Source organism: Mus caroli, chromosome 9 (genome assembly GCF_900094665.2).
Source record: "Mus caroli chromosome 9, CAROLI_EIJ_v1.1, whole genome shotgun sequence".
NCBI lineage: Eukaryota > Metazoa > Chordata > Mammalia > Rodentia > Muridae > Mus > Mus caroli.
Window position 1 is genome coordinate 71,908,720 of NC_034578.1, and position 15,140 is coordinate 71,923,859.

Sequence of the window (15,140 nt, forward strand, 5' to 3'; positions counted from 1 at the left end):
GGGGCAGGGGAGGAGGTGTCTGAATTAAATAACTGGGCTTTGATCGATTGGCGTTTCCAAACCAACTTGACCTCAAAACTCTGTTCACAGAGTATCTTTTGACACCCTGAAGACTCAGTTTCCAAAAACACATTTGGCTCTGCTTTCCATATTATAGGCAGAGCAAGTTCCCAGACATTAAACTGCCCTTTTCCTATCTTCGAAATTCTTCTGCCTCTATTCCTCTGCTATAATGACAGATGCATGCCACCTGCACCTGGCTCACTTCTCTCCTTCCCTCCTCCCTGATGTGCACAATCCTTCATGCCTACTTCTGCCTCCTGCATGGGACGATGAATGACCACACTCTTGCAGATGAAAGCGACCTATCTGGCTGAGCCATCTCTCACTATAACTTGCCACAGAATCCTGAAAGCATGCTGACTTGCCTCCCTCCCAGAGGGGACTCACACTGGGGCTTCATATGTCTCCAGTACCCTCCAAATCCACTTCTGCCTCCCTCCTATTAACCCACACCCGTGCATATCTTGTGTGTGCCTTTGTATGTGAGTACTTCCCTGTACTGCAGTGCCCCCAGTCCCCCATTCCTTGTCTGTGTCCCCTCCCTAAGCTCCCACAGACTCATGTGGAGACTCAGACCTCCAGCTTGAATTTTTCTATCTTGGCATGGGTCATCTCTATCCTGTACAGTATCCCATAGACATCTCAAAACTTTTCTTTCATTCATATGGTCTCTGAAGGACTCTGTTGTACCCTATGGAAGCTTCCAGAAGTACGGCTTTGCTTTTGCATGCTAGTCCTCTTCTCTGCTCATCTCATGGCCTACATGAGGTTGTCTGTTCTCTCTTCTATTGACACCACAGCCTTCATATTTGGCAACTCTGGCTTTTGCTTTTTGCAGAGTTCTCTCCAAATGTAACACACAAGTACCATCGCCAATAGCCCCATAGGTTCTGAAATCCCTAACAGCCTGCATTTTTCAGGACACCCTAACTGGACGTCAGGGAGGAATCTAGCCCAGTCCCTGTTCCAATAGCACTTCACCTCCCAGTTTTCTGACCCTGCAGTATACACAGCACTTGAGACCTTGACCAGCAAAATATAGTGACCTACATTTTCCCTGATGTGGGTATTTTATGATTTATGAATATGCATACTCCACCACAAAGGATTTGGGGTTGAGTAGATTTGAGAAACAGATGTCAAACGTGAATCTTGAAGATGAGGGTGTGTAGTAAGGTTTCTCCAGGTACCATTTGCCTGTAAATCCTCCCTTCAAAGACCCCTGTGGAGATAGTCTCTCTGCTCTGGTGCCAAGCAGAAAATGATGGCTGTAGTGGCTTCAGTCCACGGAATCCTGCCAAGTACCCAGGACCTGCTTAAAGTCCTTCAAATGTGCTCCCTGGTTAGCTGGAAAATGGACATCTCTTTGCAGAGATTTCCCTTAGCTCTGCCTTTTGAATGATAGATAAGTTGAGGCTTCGCCCAATCCTGTTATTTACCTCTCCATAAGTATGTGTTGTATAATTTATCATCTAGAGCCCTAATGACTTCCAAGGCTGTATTTCTAGCTCAAACCTGTCCCCTGAGCTCCAGGCTCCATACATCCTGCTGTCTTCTGGACAACTACCTATCGGAGATCTTTAACAGAATGCCCAGCCAGCACTTCCAATGCACTTTGTCCTATAGACAAGTAATTACACCCTCATAAAATTCCTTTTTTCCATATGTCATCATCTAACATGAAACCTAAAAGTATTCTGAATTCTCTCTACCCAGGCCCTAAGCCAGACTGTTAGCATATTCTCCGGATTCCACCTTCTGAGAAGTATATCCCACTCAGTTGCCACTGTCTAACTCTGGGTCTTCCACCTGGCTTCTGTCTTGGCTCAGGGTTCCTGGGAGACTGAGAGATTTGCATGCTGGGAGAAAATGGTGGGCGCTTTAAAGAAAACCTTCTGTCGGGGAATGTGGAGTTAGAGTGTGATGGAGTTGTACACATAGGCCACAAACATACACACAAATAAAGAAATTTAATTTTAAAAGTTGTTCAAATTAGGAGCTAGAAAAAATGGCTCAGTGATTGAGAGCACTTGCTGGTCTTCCAGAGGACCCAAGTTTGGTTCCTAGAACCAAGTCAAGTGGTTCACAAGTGCCTGTAAGTCCAGATCCGGGGGGTCTGACACCCTCTTCTTTTCTCCACTGACACCTGCATTCATGTGCACACACCCTCACACACACACACACACACACACACAAACACACACATATATATGTGTGTATGTATGTATATATATATATATATATATATATATATATATATATATATATATATATATATATATATGAGAATTAAATGTCCTATTAGAAGAAAAACTCAAACTCAAACATTTCATTTAGCTAGAGGCCTGATGGAGCTTCCTGACCTTCCTAAGACAGAGTGCAGAAACTGGTCAAAGCCAGGACCCACCCACAGGGCCCAAAGTCCCCCTGTACTTCAGTTCTCTGTGCTTTTATTACACTTCCTCCCAGCCATTCTCGGAGCTTTAGTCATGGGTCAGCAGACAGGAAAAAGGGCTGTGAGGAATGGTTGACCAATCCCCAGCAGGGAATTTGTTCTAAAACGTCTTCCATATTTCTTTGCAGCCTGCAAACGGAAAGAGCAAGAACACGGGAAGGACAGAGGCAACACCCCCAAAAAGCCCAGGCTGGTCTTCACAGACGTCCAACGTCGAACTCTACATGCAATATTCAAGGAAAATAAGCGTCCGTCCAAAGAATTACAAATCACCATCTCCCAGCAGCTGGGGTTGGAGCTGAGCACTGTCAGCAACTTCTTCATGAATGCCAGGAGGAGGAGTCTGGACAAGTGGCAGGACGAGGGCGGCTCCAACTCAGGCAGTTCATCATCTTCATCAAGCACTTGTACCAAAGCGTGAAGGAGGAAGAACCACGGACTAGAACCTCGGTGGAAAAGCTTTAAATTAAATTAAAAAAAAAAAGTTTTTAAAGACCAGGACCTCAAGATAGCAGGTTTATACTTAGAAATATTTGAAGAAAAACAAGTGGTATTTATAGTCCAAAGAAACCAAAGACTGAAGCTCACCTGCATTCTGACTTTGTTCAGAGACACATACTTCAGCGGGGCAAGACCCGGCAGGAAAGATGATGGGGAAAACATCTGATCTCACGCCTTCAACCCCTGCACCTCACTGTGCTTGGCTGCTCAGTGGCTCTAAGCACAGTTATGTTTGAGCCATTGAGTGGACATCCTTTAAGATCAGACATTCTTATCTGTTCCACCACACCACAAAGGTGTATAGTGTTTCAATATCACGTGTGGGTATGGATGTGTGTGTGTGTGTGTACACACATATACACACACGCAACAGCAACAACAGTGGTTAGGGACTCGGGCGGGGCTGGTCTTCAGGAAGGGTTGCACCATAGGAGTGTGACCCACCCGGTGTGGGATTTCTAAGTTCATTGGATCTGAGATGTGGTTTCTCTCGTCTCGCCTAGCGTTTGAACCTGCCAGGCCCACAACCTAAATGCAGAGTAAAACCCAGCAGAGAACATTTGAATGGCGCCTAAACCAGTGCACTCTCTTTGTTTGTTAAGAAATGTTCAGATATTTTTTAAAAAAATGAAACGAGTCCATCCATTTAAAAAAAAAATCACCTAGGTACCAAAGAACACACAGTATTATAGTGCAGGTATTTTATTGCAATGATTTTAATAACCAAAGCTATTTTTACACAAGATACTATGTAAAGTTATACTTATGAACTGATCTAGCTGTAATCCACATGCCACATAGATTCAGGACTATTATTTATGACTCTTGAAAGCATTTGAAATATGAATTTTCAGAACTGGCAAGGAAGACGGTGGCTTCAGGGAAGCAGTTACCATCATGACAGAGAGTCTGACGCGATGCATGTGGGAACCATAAATGCCGCTTACACATAGAAAAGAATAATCTACTCACAGCCGAGAAGATGCGAGGACCCTTTCAGAGTAGGGCCCTGTATAAACACTAGAAAACTAAGCTTAACACGGCAGATAATTAAATAACGAAAATTGTCCAAAGTGACCCCCCCCCATTTAAAAAAAAAACTTAGACTAATTTCGCTTAAATTTACTCTATGTACTTTGGCACCATATCATTTAAAAATCCTTCCCCAACACTAATGAAGCAAGCATGCCAATATTAATCACAGTTCGTTATCCCATATTTTATAACCATCCTCAAAAGCAATTGAACTGACTTATTGGCCATTTCAGGTGTTTTACAGTGTAGATGTTAGGAAATCAACAGGTGCTGCTGAGAAACAGCAGAACCACATAGAAGAAGCCAGAGGTCCGGTCTCACATAAGACGCTTCGTCCTTTCAGAATTAAAGGTCTCATTTCACTAAGCATAGCCTCCAAAGCAAGTCACAGTCCTTCTTGCTATCAATGAACCTGGTAGTTTTATCACATGGTTTCTACTCTCTGACAGGGCTAGGTTAGAAATGAGTCCCAAGCTTCCTAATCAAAAATTTAAATTTTGACTTTTTCCAAATCATTTAACTGGGGATGAACAGACCAAGGCAGGAAAAGAAAACAAAGTTCTAGCAATCATTTGACTCCCAGAAACACTCTGTCTGAACTCAGTTGAACTACAACCGATGTGAACGAACACCTGCTAAACAGGAAGGTCAAGAATGGGGGACCCTCAGTTAATATTGCACCTCAATAGAAAGATAACACCAAAAGCAATATTGATAGTAAGTTCTTCACTGAGATTCACTAAAATGCCAAATTGAAAAAAAATTAAAAATTTATAACACAAAATCTCACTCCTTGGGGTCAAATCTCAGGACCCAGAGACAGGAACCTAAGCTGACCAGTGGACCATCCATCCCCTTCTTGTTCACTGTTGATTGAGCGAAGGAAATGGCTTGACATGTTTTGTCTTAGTATTTTTAAAAGTTCACCCAAGATTCCAACTTAAAAAGTTTCCCTTCAGAATATGGCACAATTCTAGTTCTATCATGAAGAGCCAGTAAATCGCTGCCCTTCGAGTTTTGCTTTATTTTTCAGTAGCAAAAAATAAAAGCAGAAATATATTTTCTCTCTTCATAGTGGAGGGAGCTGGGGGATACAGGTGCATTTATATAACATGAGAGAGGATAGCCTTATTTACTTAAAACAAAGGAATTTAAAATTCGGGGAAAACCCAGCTGTGTCTGCACACAACCTCACCAACTTTAAATACTCCAAGAAAAGCCAGAAAAAAAAGTGGATTCAGTCAACCTCGTGTCTTGACTTTGCTTCTACCATGTTCCTTTCATGATTAACCCAACTGTGTTTTGCATTTTTTCAAGCCAATCATATTGGTACTGTGGAGGCACAGACTTCAAAAAGATATGACTACATTTTTAAAATCCTGCCATGAAGGGTTTCTGAGAAATAACCAGTTACCCTACTAGCTGACACCAAAGATAATTCCATACCAGCGTTAAATTTGCACCCATTATACAATGTCAGGGCCCAGAGATCTATTTTCTCATAAACAGAGGCACAAGGCAGAGCCTGAAAAGCAATTTTTACTCCAAACTTTTGCTTCTTAGAAATAGTAGCAAATAGACCCCACTTTCCATAAGCAATACCTCCTCACGCCCTAGAGGAGCGACCCCTTCTTTGCTTTGGAACCAGCATTCAGAGAACACGCTTCCATCCTTGTTTATGGAACCCTAACTGATGGCTCCCACCGTGACCTGCAGAGCAGGTCACATGTCAGTTGTCAGTTGTCATTCCTCAGTCCTTTCGAACCATTCACTCCAAGAGTTTATTTCTCATCGCTGTGCACATCACAAAGTAAGGCTTCAAATACTTTTCTCTTTTTTTCTTTCTTTTTCTTTTTTATTATTTTTTATTTTACTTTTTATTTATTTATATACTCTTTTCTTTTCTTTCTTTTTTTTTTTTTTTTTGGTAGAGTGGTTTTGGACATAAGTCATTCAGGTCCTCAAATAACTGGAACGATGTTTGGAGTCTAGAGATTGTAAAACTCAGATTTCAGTAACTGTCTAGATAGAGGAATTCTGGGTGCTGGGGACTAAGTACTCCTGTCCCTGGGCATCATGGGAATTGATTCCAAAGACCAAAGAAAAATGTATAGGGAGACCCACAAGTTCTGACAGAACCTGACACTCACCATGCCCCTCAGTCCCTCAGAAAGACATAATTATTTTTCCAGAACAACATAAAAGCCCTCGCTATATTTGGACCCGCCCCACTCCCGTTTCTACCCCAGGTGAAGAACCCTTTGCAGGTTAAATGCAACTTTGCTAAACCAAAGAGTCTAAGGACATTCTCCCTATGGTCCGTCCTCCCTCCTTTGTACATACAAAATGAAACTATGCATTCAGCAAACAAAGAGAAAGCACTTCTCCTTTTTCTATCTAGTTGTTTAGGGTGCATTCAAATACCAGAGGCTGTGTGGGGATGCACTTGGCCTTCTGGGTTATAACTGTGGTGTGGGTTTGCTTTACAGTGCATTTGGTAACTATTTCCCAAATAGTGTGGACAAAGAAGCAGAAGGTAAGAAATAGCTACTTCTTCCATGTGTTTAAAAAAAAAAAAAAAGAAAAAAGAAAAAAAAAGGAAAAAATAAGAAAAAAGAAAAAAAAAGTGTAAAGATCTACTATTTATAGTGTGAACCAAAGACGCTACCTCACTCAATTTCCATTGGTGATTTTAATCACATTGATATACCAAAGAATACCAAAGATATTTTCATGCACGGCCATGGTCTGCAGAGGGAACTCCACCCACCCTTCCCCCTCCCCACCTTCTCCCTTGTCACTCAGTGTGTAAAGTTGTCTTCATTCTTAATAACAATACGATACCGATAACAACAACGTTAGGAACGCCTCTTCTTATTACTGCTACTTCTTGTAAATCTCTAGGCAAACACGTTGCAAAGTTTGTAAACTCCTAGGACGAGTGCCTTGCTTGAACCAAAGTGTTAAACCGCTGTTAACCTCTCTCACCTTATACTCTTTGAATACCTCAGCCTCTTAGAAAGGCCGCTAATGAAAAAAAAAAAGGAATAATTATTCACCGTGGTGCTTTTTCTGTGCAACCATGCAATGAAACTTTCTTTGATACCAAAGGATGACTCCCCCACCCCAATTCTTGCTGATAAACCAAAGCTCCTCCTCTTACTCCGCCCTGAGACCCTCCCTGTCCCTTCCTGGAGTCCCTTCCCCAGGCAGGCCGTGTTTCACTTTTACCAATTCCTCCAAATACCTCATAGTAATAAAGTTTTAGGGTTATGTTGTATAGAGAGTCTATGTGATAAGGCAGAACTTACTAGTTTGTTAATTGTTAAGGTTACTTTAAAGAAAACAAAAACCTTTATAATTCTTATTTATTTTGTAGCTGTGTGTTCAGGTGTTCCCTTCTTTCCCCCCTTTGGTTTGAGGTTTGTTTTCTTGGCTGAACTCCTCAGTTGCTCAAGGAAGAGTTAATTTTGGGGGAATGTTAAGGGTTGTGTAAAAATGCAAGAATGGAATAAGAGATGATTTTCATTTTGATGGTTACTTACGTAAGTTTGTGTTTTGTAGAAAATTTGTTTCTACAGGGTAAAAAAAATTATATATATATATATAATCTTTTGTGAAACTGGTTCCTATTTTTCTCTATAATGTGCTGTGATTTGTTTTAATTTAATTACATTTTATATGAACTTATTTAATCACCTTGTTAATTTATGACTGTGTAGTTTTTACAGTGTATATAGTACAATTGAAATGGCCAAAACTTTATGTTACTATCTCTTTTGTTCTTGATGCTAAGCTGAAGGCAAGAGCTTTGCCTTCAAGGTGTTGTCTTTAGTTTATTTTATGTGGGCACATCTGCACGTGCTCTGAACACTGCCAGCTCCCCCTCAAAAACTTGTACATGCCAAATGAGTGTACCAAGACAGGAAGACAGAAGGCATTACCTGTGGTTTTCCTTTCATTTATTATTATGTGGTTTTTAGGGGAAAAAATTATCACTTTGCAGGTAAGACCTGCAATTTCAAAGAGTGTAAGACCCTCCCAGTGTCTCACAGCACCTGTGTTTCTGAGATACATGGTTCCACCCATGCTTTTGTTTGTTTTTAATTATCCAAGCATGGGTATAAGTCAAAGTATAAAAACCCAAAAAGACAAGCTAACTTGAATCTGGAAACACTTCTCAATCGACCATGCTTCTGCACTTCCGGGTGGAAGTCAACCCACCCACCAAGCTGTCTTTGAGAGAAAGACAGGGCTGGGAGCTCCCGCTACTCCCCAGCAGCTCAGTTAAGAAGCAAATGAAAGTCACTTAGCTCGATGATCACCCTAATTTAGGAAATACAATTAAGAACGCCACACCCCTACTCCCCATGGCTGCCCCATCCTTGCCTTACTCAAAAGGGAAGGACTCTAATGGTCTTGGGGAGGAATAGTGCATCCCGGAGCTGTTTGAATGTGTGTCTTCTCCCTCTACACCTCACAGACATGAGCCGAGGCCAGGCCCCTTGGCCAAGGCAGGTCTGGTTCTTGATGAGCACGCACAGGACCCTCAAGGACCAGACCCACCTTCACCGGAGCCACCTCTCGGCTTTTCTGACGTAAGCTGCATGGACCCGTTGATGCACACACCATTGCTCTCAACACGAGCATTTGTCCTTCTTTCCTTTTGCAGGCATGTTTGGGGTGGGGACGGAGAAGGGAGGGTGTAGGCCAACAGGAACAATTTTATACTGATTATGTATGTGAATAGGGTAATAAGTCTGCCCTGAGCCGAGTCAGGGAGAAGAGGAAAGGCTTTGAGAGACAGGAGTTAGGGTTGGGAATGAAGCTCAAAGCAGAATTCTTTACAAGGTCACATTTTCTACTTCTATGTTAGTGTTGATTTTTTTTATAGTATGTTCTGCATTTATTACATAATCATTGTGGGCTCATTTTAGATTTGCCATCTGAACCAACTGACAATTTAAAAAGTAATAATAAACTTTAAAATACTGCCTTCCACTTGTTTTGCTAGTTGTTATCCTATCTCCCCCTCCTCTTTTGCTGTCCAGTCAGAACCAACCCATCTGTCACTCACTGAGACCTGTCCTTTCCTCCCCCTTTTCTTTTTCAGTACACTTTTGACCTCAGCTATTGTAAGAGTGTGACTCAGTTTCCCTGTTCAAGTTAGCTTGATGGTTTATTATATAAGGAGGGTGCCTAAGACAATCATCAGGTAAAAATTAAAGAAAAGATCAGTAGAATAGAAAATCTTCCAAGGGCAGGGGGAGTTCTTCCATAGCAACGAATAAAGAAGACAACAGAAAAGGTAAATACATGATTAACTAACTACACACTTGACCATGAGGGGCTTAGAAGATTTCTGATAAGAGACAAATGTTATTGTCCTTTTCTTTGTCGACTAGAAAATGGTGGTAGTTTCTACACTGCATCAACACATCAGATGAAATTATTATTGTACCCAGTTACGGTCGTTTGCTGATACCTCGTCTGTCTTTCTCTGTTGATGCTTCCTCTGTATTTTTTCGTGCGTAGCGACAAAAATGTGTCGTGTGTTAGGCATTCTTCTGGTTTGTACTGCGTTAAGGTTTCTTTCTTTCCTCTTCTTTTTTATTTTTATTTTTTTTTTAATTTTTTGAGCTTCGATACTGTCCTCACTTTATGCCGTGCAATATCATCTGCTGTGTTTGCTAAAGAAAAAGAAAAAAAAAAAAAANTAGCTCCTTGGGTACTTTCTCTAGCTTCTCCATTGGGAGCCCTGTGATACATCCAATAGCTGACTGTGAGCATCCACTCCTGTGTTTGCTAAAAAAAAAAAAAAAAAAAAAAAAAAAAAAAAAAAAAAAAGCAAGTGGTGATGTCATCACGCTCCCAGTGTTACGATGTTTCCGCATTTGTGTAGTCACCGAAATGTAGTGAATAAAATGTTGGATTTTCCAGCACTTTAAATTTAGACACTCCTTGCCTTCTTTCGTTTTATTCCACTAGCAGTGCTGGGTGAGCACTCTGGATTTTCTCTGGGGGAAGGGCAAAGGTGAGAGGATAGCGTGGATAACCCAAGCCAGGGCTGCACTTAAAGAAAGAATAAGAAAACAAAATTTTAAATGTATTTTTATTAATAACCCACTGCGTCCAGTTTGTGCTGCCCATATACTCACTGGTGTGGGGCCTCTCACTTGGACATGGCCGACCTGCCAAGGGCCAAACCCTTAAAGAAACCAACTCTTCCTCCTCCAGCTAGGGGTGGGGCTTGTGAGCTCCTCCCCCGTCCATGCCAGAATGTTGATTGGCTTGATCTTGTCCGGGTCTTAGGCAATCACAGCTACTGTGTGTTTGTTTATGAGTGCAGTGTTTCAGTCACTTCTGGTAGACATTGCTCCCCCTTCCCGGACATTGCGGTCCTTCCCGGACCCCTGGCTCTTACTACCTTTCTGCCTCCTCTTCCTCCATATTTCCGGAGCTCTGGGAGAAGTTGGGGGGATGAACACAATCGTTTAAAAACAGCTGCTTCTTAGTGGGGCAAGAAGATAGCTTTTCCCCACTCCCACTCCCGGACACGTGACCAGAGTGGCCTCAAACGCACAGACATCGGTCTACCTCTGTTTCCCTAGGGCTGGGATTAAAGGTGTTTGCCATTCCTGCCTGCCTGGCAGGAGGATATCTTTTTAAAAGTGGGGCTTTCTGTTTCTACAGGTGAGCCATTCCTAACAGCCAGATGGTCTTACAAAAGAAATATAATATGATTTGAGAGAGGCTGGCACTTAAGGGTCCTCCAGTTCTCCACAATACGAATATGCCAAATGATTGTATACGTGAGTGTCTCTGGAGCTACTAGATGGCTGGAGAATTAGAGTCCTGGTTTTATTTTATTTGGGGACAGGGAATTGTTATATAGCCCTGAGTCATACCCTGCTTAGAGCTATCTTTGAGAATGACTAAGACATAAGAGCTGGATATAGTGGCTGGACCTGTCACCCCAGCAATGAGGGGTAGGGCTGAGACAGAAGGTTGGCTTGAGCCTAAGAGTTTGGGGCTAGCCTGGGAAACAGAGCAAAGACCGCCTATCTCAACAGTGACAACACACCAGTAAAAACAGGTTGGGGGAAGGGCTCAAGGAAAAGGGGAAGTGGGTTTAGACTTCCTGTTGTACTTGGTCACTAGGAATGTGAGCTTGGGCAAATGACTCCCCCAATCTCAGTTTCCTCTCTGTAAAATGGACCTGCCTGCATCACTGGGTTGTTACGGAGATTAGAACAAGACACACATAGAGTACTTGGCCTCAACCCTTTAATACAGTTCTTCAGGTTGTGGCGACCCCCAACCATAACATTATTTTCAATGCTACTTCATAACTGCAATTTTACTACTGTTTTAAGTTGTAATGTAAGTCTGGAATATGCAGGATATCTGATATGCAACCCCCAAAGGGGTCGAAACCTACAGGTTTTTTACTGAAGTAAAGTTTAGCTCAGTCTCTGTCAGTCCGAGGTGATGCTTAGCTTACCTGTTAAAAGCAGGCTTGCTTTGTCTTTCCTTTCCCATTCAATCCCTGGCATAGCCACAACGAAAACAACTGTCTTAGGGGTTCATTGCCGTGAAGAAACCCATGACCATGGCAACTCTCCTATGAAAACATTTCATTGTGGCTGGCTTAGAGTGTCAGAAGTTTAATCCTTTATCGTCATGGCAGAAAGCATGGCAGCGTGCAGGCAGACACGGTGCTGGAGGAGCCGAGAGTTCTACATCTTGATCCACAGGCAGCAGAAGGAGACTGTATTTTGCAGGCAGGAAGGAGGAGACTGTGTTTCATACTGGGTGTAGCTTGAGTATATAAATGAGACCTCAAAGCTCACACTATACAGTGACACACTTCCTCCAGCAAGGCCACACCTCCTAATGGTGCCGCTCCCCATGGGCCACCAGGCATTTGAACGCATGACTCTATGGGGGCCATGCCTATTCATAAACCCCCTACAACTGATTCTCAAGTCAGGGCTTTCTTTTTAACATTTTTTGTTACATTTTTTAAATTAATTTATTTTGTGTGTGTTTGTGTGTGTGCTCACATACATACTCTAAAGTATATGACTAGAGATCAGAGGACAGTGGTACGTAGGGGTGGGGATCAGTTCTTTCCTTCCACAGTGTGGGTCCCAGACATGCAACTCAAAGTCACCAGGCTTGGCAGCAGCTGCCTTTACCCTCCGAGTCATCAGTCTGGGCCAAGTTTTTCATATTTTACATATTTTAAATATAAGAACTGAATTGCTCTCTTGACACAATTCCTTTAGTAGCATCCTTCACTGCATGGTATCTGCCATGGTAGTGGGGAAGCTTCAGGGTAAAGCAGTGTGAAGTCCCTCCAATCACCCAGGGGACTGGGCCTGTAGAGGCTCCCGGCTGAAAAGATTAAGCACTAGAATACCATTAGAGACACAGCCGTGTGCCTCAGTGATATTTGGAAGTTGAGTTGATCTTGAACCTTTCCTAGAAAGGGTTCCCAAAGGTGGCCCCCCAGAAGCCTCAGTTTTAAGCATGGCTTAAACCATGGGTAAGTTTGAAAAGGAACATAGCAAAAGCATGCTGGGGCTACAAGCACCAGGAAGATGGAACAAAGACATCAGAAGATACCAGGCACAACGACTCATGCCTTTAGCCCCCGCACTTGGGAAGTCAGAGACAGGTAGATCCCTGTGAGTTCAAAACCAGCCTGGACTACAGAGCAAAGTTCTAAACCAGCCAGGGCTACATAGTGAGACCCCCCCCAAAAAAAAATAGAAACATTTCGGGAATGGTCACTGTCTTGAATCTTTCTTTAAAAAAAAAAATTACATTGGTGTGTGTGTGTGTGTGTGTGTGTGTGTGTGTGTGTGACACAGTGTGCTTGTGAAAGTTTAGAAAAAAAAAAAAAACATTACAGGAATTGATTTTCTCCCTCCATTATGGGGGTCTTTGAAAGGAAAAGTATCGGCCCAGGACTCTCAAGACCCAGTTCTCAGCACAAATGAGATATGTTTGCCCCAGAGGGACAGAGGGCAGGGAACAAGAGACAAAGACAGGAGACAGAGGATGAGGGCGCAGGAGAAGGGAACAAGGGAAAGGGAGGAGAAGTATGTGTCTCTGGAGGTCAAAGGACTGCCTCGAGAGAGGAGACAGACGTGACCCACAGGAAAGTGGCAGTTTAAAAGGTACAAGGAGAAACCCATGTGAGGATGGGACATTTACTCTTAATGGAATGTGTTAATTACGGGAGCCAATGGGGACTTTTGATTGCTGGACTTGAATACTTTGATACTTTGATAGCTGGACCTTGGTAGTCGACTCAGGAGGAGAAAGTGGCTAATAAGAGAATAGACCTTGATGGCTTGCTTTAGGGATGTTGTCTGTTGAATTTTTAGCAAGGAAGAGGGAATTAGGCAGAAGGGCAAGGCTTGCCAGAGCCATGCTTGCCATGTTTGAGCTGGCCAGAGTCCCATAAGTCCTGAATATTGAACTTAGGCTTCCAGGCTTGGCGGCAAGTGCCTTTACCTGTGGTGCCATCTCACCAATGGCTTTCTTTTTCTTTTCCTTTTTCCTTTTTCTTTTTAAGATTTATTTATGTATTTCGTGTATGTGAGCACACTGTCACTGTCTTCAGACACACCAGAAGAGGGCATCGGATCTCATTACATATGGTTGTGAGCCACCATGTGGTTGCTGGGAATTGAACTCGGGACCTCTGGAAGAGCAGTCACTGCTCTTAACCCCTGAGCCATCTCTTCAGCTCCTCGCCAACAGCTTTTTAAAGCCCTGAAATTAGTGTAAGTTCTGATTGCTGAGAACAGTCCTTCTATGGCAGGCCTTCCCAGTTTCCACCCAGGTCAGGGCCATTGACTGTGTGCAGGAAGGGAGGCCTCACCCTTCGGTCTTTCCGGGTTTTTAAGGGCCACAAGACCTTCAGTCTTCTCCTCTAATCCCAATGCAGTTGCTGGATTCATAAACACAGAATTTGTGGTGTCAGTCAGACCCTTAAGGGAATGTGAAGCCCAGAGAATTTTGCATTTGGCTTCATCTTTAAAGATTTTTGTTTAGGAGAAAGAGTAAGGCCTCAAAAGTTCTCTCTCTAAGACAAGAATTTTGGCCATAAGCTACAGATGGCGTCCTCTCTTAACCAGCACTCTGAGAAAAAAAGTGTTAAAAGTCGGGCACCCTAAGGAAGGCAGAGCTTGGCACACCTGTGGTTCTGGAACAGTGGTTCTCAGCCTTGCTAAAACTGTCGCTCTTTAGGTGGCGACCCAACCATAAAATCATTCTCATTGCTACTCCTTAATTGTCATTTTGCTACTGCTATGAATCATAATGTAAATATTTGATACACAGGATATCTGATATGTAACCCCCTCAAACTGGTTGAGACTCATGGGTTTCTCAAACTGCTGTCCTAGACTAAGAAGGTTGAAGGAGGGTGGTTATGAACTCAAGGTCAGCTTAGGTTACAGAGAAGAAGGCTTGTTTCAAAACAACAACCAACATATTAGGTTATACAACATATACGTACACAAATACATATTTATACATACATGTATATTATACATATAGATATATAAGATTATATATAAGACATATATGCAAGATATTGTATATGTATACATATGCATATACATATAATATCGTGGTAATAAGCTGGCAGAAAAGCCCTTGGCTGTCTAATGCATTTAGGATAGAGTCCGTGTTCCTTATATTCATATTGATTGCCATACTAATCATTGCATTATCTAAACCCTATTCCAAGTCCATAAGGATGGTCCTAAGAGGCACTATAAGAACTGTCCTGTTCCTGACTTCCCCAGCTTGGGCCACTCCCCAGGTTTGTTCTTTCTGCTCTGTCTGCCTCCGCCTTTGAAGGCTTCTGCCTGGAATACTAACCCATCCACCCCTCAGCTGTCATCACCTGCAAGACTGCCATCCGCCAATGCCTCACCCTTGAGGCACTTTGACTGCCGGAAGTTCCCCATTCCCTCTCTGTGACACTCTAGCACAGCCTCCCACTCCTCATCTCCATGTTGGCTTCTGTCTGACCCCTTTTATAACGCACGCACGCGTGCAC

The 15,140-nt window shown here is 42.8% G+C and overlaps 1 protein-coding gene across 2 annotated transcripts in view; it reads left to right on the forward strand.

The window, feature by feature from the left end:
* The window catches only part of Onecut1 (one cut homeobox 1), a 29,023-nt gene extending 24,603 nt beyond the window's left edge, over nucleotides 1-4,420 (forward strand). For both annotated transcript variants that reach the window (XM_021171907.2, XM_021171908.2), the window contains one exon: nucleotides 2,647-4,420. In XM_021171907.2, coding sequence (XP_021027566.1) covers nucleotides 2,647-2,939 — 293 coding nt within the window. In that variant the 3' untranslated portion in view covers nucleotides 2,940-4,420. The remainder of the gene's footprint in view (nucleotides 1-2,646) is intronic.
* The last annotated feature ends 10,720 nt before the right edge of the window (nucleotides 4,421-15,140 follow it).